At 41.8% G+C, this 11,951-nt stretch overlaps 1 protein-coding gene and 1 pseudogene across 1 annotated transcript in view; both read left to right on the top strand.

Moving 5' to 3' along the window:
• Nucleotides 1-6,211: 6,211 nt before the first annotated feature.
• LOC101706754 (alpha- and gamma-adaptin-binding protein p34 pseudogene) lies at nucleotides 6,212-7,154 on the top strand (annotated as a pseudogene).
• Nucleotides 7,155-9,351: 2,197 nt separating this feature from the next.
• Nucleotides 9,352-11,951, top strand: part of Stx12 (syntaxin 12) — a 35,594-nt gene continuing 32,994 nt past the window's right edge. Inside the window, exon 1 of the mRNA XM_004850734.3 lies at nucleotides 9,352-9,611. Coding sequence (XP_004850791.1) covers nucleotides 9,494-9,611 — 118 coding nt within the window. The 5' untranslated portion in view covers nucleotides 9,352-9,493. The remainder of the gene's footprint in view (nucleotides 9,612-11,951) is intronic.

Here is an 11,951-nt window from a genome sequence, read left to right as displayed (position 1 = left end):
TGATGATAATCCCTTTACACATAAGCTATCAAAACATTGCTTCGAGGCTGCAGAAATGGCTCAGTCATAAAGCATTTACTTAGCATGCTCAAGGCCCTAAGGTTGATCCCCAGTATCTCAAAAAGTATTGGGGGCTGATCAGTCCTCCTATCTGCATAGAGGGATGTGGAGAGGGCTAAAGAAAGAAAAAGAGACACACTTTCAAAGTACATGGGGGGCTGGGAGGTGAGTGCCAGAGTAGGCAAAGACAAAGACACTCTGAGTTAGCCACTATTTATTGGGTGCACTTCAGGTGACTCTGAGGGTGGTGGTAATCCTATGGTGATGAGGATCCTAGGTTGATGAGGATCTTAGGTTGATGAGGATTGTAGGCTGTTGAGGTGAGATGGGCAAAGCATTCTTACAGTTGTAGGTGGGATGAGATAGCAGGCTAAGAAGGAATTTGTCCTTTTCCCAGGTGAAACCTTTTTCTTTTTATTATTACTACTGGATTCTCAAGGAACCAGGATGTCTTCAGCTGATGTAATTTTGCCCTGGAGTGTCACAGCATCACAGGACCATTGAGGCCTCAGCTGTGACCGGAGGCACACAGAGTTATGTTTCCACATGCCATAGCCGGCCCTCATGGAGAGACATTAGGCCTCAGACAGCCCTACCGATAATTTAATTATGACACGATTTTCCTTCAAAATTATACAGCATGTCTCTTAACAGAAAAGAGCAAAAGAAAACAAACCCTCTCCCAAAATACAGCTTCTTTTAAATTCTACCTACACTCCATCTTTCCTCCAAATTCTAGAATGACTTACCCTCTTCCTGTGTTTTGGTGACATGCCACATGATTCCTCCTCTGGGCAGTTTCCTTGGCAGCAGCAAGTCAATAAACCCAACTTTGTCAGACCACAGGTGGTCTTTATCAGATGGCTTTATTTTGGGACTTAAGTAATAGTGAATGCAAAATATGTTTGCTCCATTTGGCACCTAATAGGCATTTAAGAAATGGTAAAATTAGTTTTTATTATTCATGTGTTGGTTTAATAAATGTTTATTTGATGTCTAGTATTTGCAAGACACAAATTTACTGCTATGAGAGATACACAGATGAAAAAAATCACTTCAAGTATTAATTTATGCAACACTGAGGATTGAATCCAGGGCTTCTGCACTGAGCTACATTCCCAGATTTTTTTTTTTTTTTTTGGTACTGGGGATTGAATTTGGGTCCTTGCGCTTGCGCAGCAGGCGGCGAAACCACTGAGCTAAATCCCCGGCCCTCCAGACTTTTCTTTATCTTTTACTTTGAGACAGAGTCTTGCTAAGTCACTGAGTTGCCCAGGCTGGACTCCAGCCCTTCTGTTACCCAGTTGGGGTTCTTGTCCAGGCTCTTGATGTCTTAAACAAAGAACTGAGCAGGACACCCAAGAATTGCAGCAGGATCAATGATTTATTTGCAAGAGAAAAGACAAGATACACTCCACAAAGTGTAAGCATTCGAGTAAGAGAGCTCAAGGCCCCAAGAGGGGCTAGGTGTTTGGGGTGGAGCAGTGGAGTTTTTTTACCTTTTATGTCTCATAGAGGAACTGTTCTGGGGTACAAAGCCGACAGAGGGATCAAATCATAGTCAATGTCATGGTAATTAGGGTTAGGCTTGGCCAAGAGTTGCAGAAAAACACTTAGGCACCTGCTAGGGGACTGACTGTGTATCAGCTAGGTTACCTGGTTACGCTTTCCCATTGTGTTTAGAGCTGGGCATCCTGATCCTGGGCTAATGTTTAACTTACAAGGTGGATATAGTGCCAGAAAGGGGGCTCCAAGGCAGGCCCTCCCTTCTTTCCCAGCCATTTTCTTGGTTACCTGATGCCTCAGATCTAGCTTAGAAGCAGGCTCTAAAGCTTCCCAAAGTGCTTGGATTGCAAGTTATGTGCCACAATGTCCAGCTAATTTTTATTTTACATAGAAAAAGAAAATGACAACCATATTTTCAATTATTAGGAGAATATTATCCACTGAACATCACTTTGTACATTTTTTTTTGGTACCGGGAATCGAACTCTGGTCCTTGCACTTGCGAGGCAGGCAGAACCACTGAGCTAAATCCCTGGCCCTGAACATCACTTTAAATAATGTCAAGTGTAAACCAAAAAAACCCCTCAAGATTATTTCACTGGTAAAAAAGTTCAATTAGCTGGGCATGGTGAGGCATACTTATAATCCCAGCACTCAGAGAGGCTGGGGTAGGAAGAATGCAGGTTTGAACTCAGCCTGCACAATTTAGCAAGACACTGTCTCAAAACAGAAAATAATAAAAGGGCTGGGGATGTAGTTCAATGTGAAGACCCTCAGTTCAATCCCCACTACTACATATAAAAGTGCAATTTACATGATTTAAGACCCCAAACACTGCACCAACATACTTTTAAATTTAATAACCCAATTCAGTAGCATAGCTGGATACAAAATCAACACTCAAAAACTAATAGCGGGGCCGGGAATTTAGCTCAGTGGTTCTGGCGCCTGCCTCACAAGCTCAAGGTCCCAAGTTTGATCCCCAGTACCAAAAAAAACACAACTAATAGCATTCCTGTACACAAATAACAAACTTACTGAGACAGAAATTAGGGAAACAACACCTTTCACAATAGCATCCAAAAAAAAAAAAGAAATATCTAGGAATCAGTCTAACAAAGGAAGTAAAAGACCTTTACATTGAAAACTATAGTACTCTGAAAAAAGAAATCAAAAAGGATACCAGAAAATGGAAAGATATCCCTTATTCTTAGGTTCAAGGACCAATATAGTGAAAATGACCATCCTTCCAAAATTGTTATACAGATTTAGTGCAATCTTTATCAAAATACTAATAGCATACTTCACAGAATTAGAAAAACAATCCCAAAATTCATTTGGAACCAGAAGAGTCCTAGAATAGCAAAAGCAATTCTGGGCAACAAAGGCAAGACAGGGAGCATCACAATCCCTGGCTTGAAATTATACTACAAAGCTACTGTGATAACAAACAGCATGGTACTGGCAAAAAAACATACCTAAGGATCAGTGGAACAGATTAGAAGATGCAGAAACAACTCCAAACACACTCAGCCACCTTATCTTTGACAAAGGGGCCAAACACCTTCACTGGAAGAAAGATAGCCTCTTTAATAAATGGTGCTGGAAACACTGGCTTTCCACACACCTAAGATTAAAACTAGACCCATATCTCTCACGATGCACTAAACTAAAATCAAAATAGATCAAAGACCTAAATATTAAAACAGAAACACTGTATCTGTTGGAAGACAGAATAGGTAGAACTCTAGAGGACACAGGTGTAGGCAAAGACTTTATGAACAGAACCCCATCATACAGGAAATATTACAAAGAATCAACAGTTGGCATCTCATCTTATTAAAAAGCTTTTATGCAGGGCCAGGGATTTAGCTTGGTGGTTCCGCCGCCTGCCCTGCAAGCGCAAGGACCAGAGTTCGATCCCCGGTACAAAAAAAAAAAAAAAAATACAAAAACGTTATTGGGCCGGGGATTTAGCTCAGTCGTTTTGCCGCCTGCTACGCAAGCGCAGGGACCCGAGTTCGATCCCTGATACCAAAAAAAAGCTTTTACCCAGCAAAAACTACCAACAGAGTGAAGAGACAATCCACAGAGTGGGAAGAAATGTTTTGCCAGCTGATGCTCCAACAAAGGACTAACATCTAGAATATGTAAAGAACTCAAAAAAATCAGACTCCCCAAATTTAAAGACCCAAGACAAAAATAGGCATTTGAAGTGAACAGACACTTCTCAGATGAAGAAGTGTCAAATAAAATATATGAAAAAATGTTCAATATCACTGGTCATTAGAGAGGTGCAAATTAAAACAACCCTGAGATTCCATCTCACACCAGAAAGAATGGCGGCTATTAAGAAATCAACCAATAACAAATGCTGGAGGGTCTGTGGCGAGAAAGGAACGCTTTTCCACTATTGATGGGAATATAGACTGGTGTAACCACTGTGAAAATCAGTGTGGAGACTCCTCAAAAAGCTAAAACTAGGGCCAGGGATTTAGCTCAGTGGTTCTGGCGCCTGCCTCACAAGTGCAAGGTCCTGAGTTTGATCCCAGTACGAAAAAAAAAAAAAAAAAAAAAAAAAGCTAAAGCTAGCGGTTCCATTCAACCCAGCTATTCCCCCTACTTGGTACTTTCCCGAAAGAATTAAAAGCATCGTACCACAACGATATATACACACCCATGTTTATAGCAGCACAATTTATAATAGCTAAATCTTAGAAACAGTCCAAAAAGGGGCTGGGGATTTAGCTTGGTGGGAGTGTAGACTGGTGTAGCCACTGTGAAAATCAGTGTGGAGACGCCTCCAAAAGCTGAAACTAGGGCCAGGGATTTAGCTCAGTGGTTCTGGCGCCTGCCTCACAAGTGCAAGGTCCCGAGTTTGATCCCCAGTACTAGAAAGAAAGAAAGAAAGAAGGAAGGAAAGAAAGAAAGAAAGAGCGAGCCCAAATGTCCCTCAACCAACAAATGGATAAAGAGGATGTAGGTTTGTTTTTTTTTTTTAAATACAATGGAGTACTACTGTCCCATAAAGAAGGATAAGCTTGAGACATTTCTAGCTAAATGGATGCACCTTGAGTCCATACTCTTAAGTGAAATAAATTGGACACACATGTTTAAATACTGCATTATTTCTCTGGTGTGAGAAACTGAAAGTGTAAAAAAGGACCAAAATGGATAACAGATACTGGGAAATGGGAAGAAAATATTTAAATGGGAAGAGGAACAAGGAAGGGCTGAGGGGAAAAGGAAGGAAGGGACAAGAAAAAAAAAGAAAATAGAAGGAAAAAATGGAAACAAAGCTTTTATAAATAAGGAGGGGAAGAGTGGTTGAAAGAAAAGGAGGGGAATGGGGAAAAAAAAGAAGCATGATGTATCACATACAGGTACAAATTCCCTATGATGAATTCTATCATTATGTACATCTAAAAATGTACAAAAATTTTTTTAAATTTACATGATTTGCTACAAAAATATGGATTCTAAGAATTAGTAAGGTTTTAATAACCAGAACAAAAGCCCCAAATGTACTTTTCTATGGAGAAAAAAATGATCTCATAATTGCGTCCCAATGAAAAATAGAGTTAGCTCTGCTTTAAAAAGCTCTAAGAGGGCTGGGGATTTAGCTCAGTGGTTTGGCTGCCTGCTGTGCAAGCACAAGGACCCGAGTTCAATCCCCGGTACCAAAAAAACCCCACAAAAATACCTCAAAATACCTAAAAAGCTCTAGGGGGGGGGGCAAATAAATACTTGAAAAAATGTTCAACATCACTGGTCATTTGAGAGATGCAGATGAAAACAACACTGAGATTCCACCTCACCCCAGAAAGAGTGGCTGCTATCAAGAAATCAACCAATAACAAATACTGGCAGGGATTTGGGGAGAAAGGAACCCTTCTCCATTGCTGGTGGGAGTGCAGACTGGTGCAATCACTGTGGAAATCAGTATGGAGATACCTCAAAGAGCTAGCACTAGAGGTCCCATTTGACCCAGCTATTCCCCTCCTGGGTATCTTCCCCAAAGAATTAAAAGAATCATACCACAGCGATATATGTTCACCCATGTTTATAGCGGCACAGTTTGTAATAGCTAAAGCTTGGAAACAATCCAAGTGCCCATCAACTGGAAACAGGATAAAGATGTAGTTCTTTTATAAAATGGAGTACTACTCAGCCATAAAGAATGAGAAACTAGAGACATTTATAGCTAAATTGATGCATATTGAGACCATACTCTTAAGTGAAATAAATAGGACACACATGTGTAAATACTGAATAGTATCTCTAGTGTGAGAAACTAAAAGTGTAAATAAGGATTAAAATGATTAAAATGAATAATTGATAATTTGAAACAGGAAGAAAAGGTCCAAAGGGGTAGGGGTGGTGGGAGGAAAAGGGGAAAGGAAAGAAGGAAAAGGAAAAATTATGAGAAATTTTAAAAAAAGGAAATAAAGTCCATGTAAATAGGTAAGGGTGGAGGGGTGAAGGGCGCACAGGTAATGGGGAAAAAATAAGAACCAAGATTCATCATGTACAGGTACAAACACCCAATGATAAATGTAAGCATATTGTATACCTGAAATGTAACAATAAAAGAATTTAAGGGAAAAAAAAAAAACTCTAAGGGGGAAGTGGCCTGGGCACAGCGATGGCTACGGGCGTCCCCTGCACTGGTCACCAGCTGCTGCTCCACCTTCTCCGGGGACCCACTGGTCCAACATAACCTTGGAACAGAGAATCTTCTTGTGGAAGTGACTTCCAAAGACACTGTGAGATTCTACCCCTGGACCATTGATAATAAATATTACTCAGTGGATATTAATCTATGTGTGGTGTCAAACAAATTTCTAGTCACCCCGGAAACTGCAGACTCTGTCCAGGCATTTGTGGTTTACTTTGACAGCTCACAAGAGTCAGGCTTTGACAGTGTCTCCTGGTGGCTTCCCCTGGTAGAAGCGTGGATACCAGAGGTGATGATCTTGATCTGTGACAGAGTGTTTGAAGACAGAGTAAGCCGACAAAAAACTCAAGAATGGTGCATTAAACATGCCTTTGAGTTGGTGGAGCTTAGTCCAGAGGAGTTTCCTGAGGAGGAGGATGACTTCCCTGAATCTACAGGAGTAAAGCAAATTGTACAAGCCTTGAATGCCAATGTCTGGTCCAATGTAGTGATGTAGAATGATAGGAACCAAGGCTTCAGCCTTCTCAATTCATTGGCTGGGACAAACCACAGCCATAGAACAACAGAGGCCCATTATTCAGAGCCCCCTTTGCCAGCAGCAGACAGGACAGAATCCCTCCTGGACCATCGGGGTGGCATGTCTACCACAGCAGATGCCCAGGTCAATAGCATTGTGGATCCCATGTTAGATCTGGATATTCAAGAATTAGCCAGCCTTACCACTGGAGGAGGAGATTTCGAAAATTTTGAAAAACTATTTTCAAAGCTAAAGGAAATGAAAGACAAGGCTGCAATGCTTCCTCATGAGCAAAGAAAGTTGCATGCAGAAAAGGTGGCCAAGGCCTTCTGAATGGCAACTGGGGGAGACAGAGATAAAATTAAAGGCCTTTCTTCTGCTGAAGAACACTAGGTTATTCGTACTAGGTTTGACTGACAAAGATGCTAGCTGTCTCTACCCAAGATACTTCCCTACTGGAGCCAATTACATCTTGCTGAAATTCTCATTATTATGTTGGCCACTGGATTTGTTTTTAGGGTCCCCCTTAATGTTAGTTTTCAGTAGGAAGTTCCACAGAAGTGTTTCTCCTTTAGTGTAAGGAAGTGAGGAGTACAGTGACAATAATTAAAATTTCTCAGATATATGTTTTTTTTGTTCTAGGAATGGGGTAGGGTGAGTCTCAGATGTCTGTGTGATTTGCCCGAGTTACTGAAGAGGGAAAACAAGCAGCCCCTCCCAGCCAGCTTTTGTGTCGAGTTCCCTGCATCCACACTTCATTCCCCAGGTCAGGAGCTTGTGCGTGATGATGGGAATGTCCCCACTCAACGAGCTTATAGCTCTGAGCTCTATGCTTTTTCTCGGAAGAAAAGAAATAGCTCCAGTTTCAATCTGTGTTATAGTATGATAGGCTGGGCAAAGTCGGTGGTCCCTGGGTTTATGTCTAACTTAGCACTTCTGAGCATTTCTTTGAAGTGTGGTGTCTGAGCTTGCACTACAAAGAACTGGAAAACCAGTGTGTATTTTTAGACTGCAAGAAATAAAGCAAAGGTTTCTTATCAAAAATAAATAAATAAATAAATAAAAATAAAGGCTGAACACAGCCTCGTTCACACATTTTGAGGAGGGGTCTCCTCCCACACAGGCAAACTGCTTCTTCTTTGCTTTTCTCAGAGACTGTAAGAGCAGGATGGAGTGCGGTGGGTAAAGAACACAGGAAAATGGCTGGGGATTTAGCTAGTGGCACCATCAGCTGCCTCGCCAGGTCCCTAGTTCAATCCCTGGTACCAAAACAAACAAACAAACAAACAACAACAACAACAAAAAAACTCACAGGAAACTCCCAGTTCATTATCGGACCCCTCTCAAACCCAAATCCTATCTCGTGTCTTTCCTTTTAACATTCGCTCACAAACTGCAAACCTGCAATCTTCTGTGGAAACACTGTGCTCTGACATTCCAAATTACTTAAGGGAATGATTTTAAAATTTTAGGATCCTAGTTCTCCAATAAATCTTGGTTTGGGTTGTAGATGTGCAGATTATTCAGTAGGAATTTCGACAGAGAATATATTTTGGAATATGGGAATAAATTTTAGGGAAATAGCGAGATGACAGAATCAGTTGCGTTTGGGTTTGTGTGTGTGTGTGTGTGTGTGTGTGTGTGTGTGTGTGATTCCACTGCATTTTTTATTTTCTTTTTTAAATTTTATTTTATTATTTTATTGGTACATTTTAGATATACAATACGTTTATATTTATCATTGGGTGCTTGTACCTGTACATGATGTATCTTGGTTCTTATTTTTTTCCCCATTACCTGTGTGCTCTTCACCCCCGCGTTTGGGTTTTATAGTCAAACTTCCTTAAAGTGACTTATCTCTCTGGTCTTAATTTTCCCACGTGTAAATGGGAAAATAATGCTTAGTTTGTCCAGTTACTTTATGTCAACATTTTAAAAACCAATAGTCCAGGGCCGGGCATTTAGCTCAGTGGTCCCACTGCCTGCCTCACAAGCGCAAGGGCCCAAGTTTGATCCCTGGTACCAAAACAAAAAACAAAAAACCCCTCAACAGTCCATTATCTATTTTAAAGATTAAAATACTTATAGGACACCGTTTCTGTCTGTGGAAGTGCTGTGAACAAGTGAGTTCCCGTGAGGACTCACACAACCTATGCTCAACAGATCTGATTAGTATTTTATTGTTTAGGAGTGGCAGGAGAAATAAAAGTACTCCGCAAATACTACCGAAGCCATAGAGGATGGAAGCAAAGTGAAGAATTCCAGGTTACTGTTCGATTTCGGATCTGAGCTTCACGGTTATTTAATTCTCCCATATTTTTGGGCCTGAATTCTCAGAATAGATCCGAATAAAATGTAAGGGCTGAGATCATCTGGTGCAATTTTATGCAAATAGAAAATTCTTGTCTACTGTCATTGTGCCCCACCCCTCCACCCAGGCTCATCCAATCGGAGCCCCCAACTATAGGACGTCATCGCCCCGCCCTGCGTCCCCAAGCTCGGAGGAGTCTGGTCTCTAAGCTACCACCAATTCCAGCGGAGTCAGCGCACTGTGGGGCGGGGCGGGGCGGGGCTGACGCGTGCGCGCTGCGTGTGGGCGGGGCCACCGCGCACACAGCCTCAACCCCTTCCCCGCCCTTTCTCTTCCCGGTTTCTGTCAGCTTGTGGGTCCAGTCTGCTGGGTGCTTCCGGTAGGAGCGTAGAGTAGGGAGAGCCAGTCTCAGCTCCTCATCATGTCCTACGGACCCTTAGACATGTACCGGAACCCGGGACCTTCGGGGCCCCAGCTCCGGGACTTCAACAGCATCATCCAGACTTGCAGCGGCAACATCCAGCGGATCAGCCAAGCCAGTGAGCCCGGGAGCCACCTGGGGGCGGGGGGCGTCAGGGGGCCGGCCCTGGTGAGGTTGCCAGGACCGCGGAGCCTGGCGCAGGCTGCGGCCAAGGCCACACCTGAGGCCGTCTCGGGCTTCCACTCTGGGGGCGGTGGACCGCCATCCCCGCGTCTGGCAGGCCCGGACTCCCCAAGAGTCCCGAGCCCCAGCTGAAGCTCCAGTTTCCTCTCTTGAGATCTGCCACCGCGATATCAGAGCAGACCTGACAGCCAGAGGGTGAGGGTATGTGTAGGTCTGGAGGGCCTGACTTGGCTCAATGGTCAGCCGAGTTTTTCCTGTCATCCGCCTCCACCCACCCCGCTTTCCTCTTTGGCCAGTGTGGATCAGGGGTTGTTTACTGATTAAGGCTTTAGGTTTACATTCTGCTTAGCCACTGGTTCCTCAGAAATCAACAACTTTCAATTAGGGGAAGTGGAGAGTGCATCATTTTGGGAGACTTAAAACACACTTCTTCTTGTAATGAATTTGCAAGTGGAACACAATGACTGGGATTTGGCTTCTGTTTTAATAAAGAGAATTTATTGGAAGCATTTTAATTTACATTATTCTGTCTTTGTAGCAAAGAATTTGTTTATATTTTTGGATTTCAAACAGATGAGGCTTTCATTTTTCTTCCCTGTTCAGCCTCTGTTTTGAACACATCTATCTGATACACAAGAGAAGCTCAGGGACTTAGCCACAACCACGTAGCAAGGAAGAGATGATAGAGAAAAAAAAAAAAGATGATAGAATTGGTGGTAGAATTCAGAATGTCAGTGCTTGTCTGAAAACTCCCCTGCTCACCATTAGGGTCTGGGTGAGACTGTAGCCAAGTTAAACACAGGCTGTTTCTTGTGTTTGAAAATCATCTCAGAGCCTTCTAGACAGAAGGTCAGCCCCAGTAACTTTCTTGGAAAGAGTGGTTATCATCATCCTTGTTTTTTTTTTTTTGGTACCAGGGATCAAACTTGGGACCTTGTGCTTGCAGGAGGAAGGCAGCAGAACCACTGAGCTAAATCCCGGCCTCATCCTTGTTTGTTATTGTATTTTTGTGAGCTTGGCTGTATGTACTCTGTTAATAGGTGAAACTAGTTGGTCCTGAATAATTACAATTATGTCCTATATTTAAAAGAACAATCTACTCTTTTGCTTTGAAATTGAAATGTGTACTATAGAATTTGAGAGGTTGAAAAGTTTCTGATGGGAAGGGACCAAGAATAGGTAATTTGCAAGGGGAAAGAAGAATATGTGGCCTGGCAAATCCAGAAATAAAAAAAATATTATTATGACTGGAGGTTACAAAGTACAGTACTTTGTGTTCTGATTTTCTTCTGTGAGGAAGTCCTTGTACAGATTAGATCAGAAAATTCTGGCTCAAGGCTGAAATTTTCTAGTTGAGGCCAAATCTAATTTTAATGTCTATTTGTAAAATATTCTATATTTGCTTGAGTATCAGGATACATAGTATGTATAGAAGCTAGCATGGATTCTTTCAACAGGGAGTCTGTGGAGTACATAAACTACTATCAACGTATGAAGTTGAAAGGGATTGGTGCTATAGAAGAGGTATAAATAACATTATGTAGGTATTTGGGGAAAAAGACCGTTTTCAGTTCACAGGGATCAGGGAAGGTATTACGAAGTTTGAGCCAGGGCAGGAAATATGATGGAAAGGATTTAAACTTTTGAAGGTAAAGGGAAGAGCATTCCAGTAGGGAATAAAATGAACAGGCATGGTAGTAGAAAAGCATAGGATATATATAGGAAAAGAGTGATTTATTTTGGCTAAGGAGGTGAATTCTAGGAAGTAATGGAAAATGACATTGGAAAGGTAAATTGCAGCCCAAACTTGAAGGACATTATGTGCTAACTAAGGGACTTGGTTTTAATTTCTTAGGAATGTGTAAATTGAATTGGAAGTGAGACAGACTGGAATCAGAGACACTAGGTAGGGACTGTGAAAATGAAAAGGGAGGATTGAATGAGAGAGGTTTCCTTGGTGATAGAATTAGTAAGATTTAACTGTTGATTGGGTATTGCACTCAAGGGGATCATTAGAATCAACCATTAATAATATCAATAGCTACCATTTGAATACTAGTATGTGCTAGGCAGTATGAAAAGTGATTTATGTACAGAATTCTACTTAATTTTATAACAATCCTATGAGATAATTACCAGTATTATTTCCATTTTATGGTTTAGGAAAAGACTGAGAATGGTTAAATAATTGCCCCACAAACATATGGCAGCACCTGAATTTGAAATCAAATCTTTCTCTTAGGAGCAGCAGTTTCTCTCTGTCTCTCTCTCTCTC

This window comes from Heterocephalus glaber, unplaced genomic scaffold (assembly GCF_053883595.1).
Source record: "Heterocephalus glaber isolate CG9 unplaced genomic scaffold, H.glaber_assembly_v1.0 deba00001452, whole genome shotgun sequence".
Lineage (NCBI taxonomy): Eukaryota > Metazoa > Chordata > Mammalia > Rodentia > Bathyergidae > Heterocephalus > Heterocephalus glaber.
Note: the sequence above shows the minus strand (reverse complement) of the source record. Positions and strands in the feature narration are given on the sequence as shown.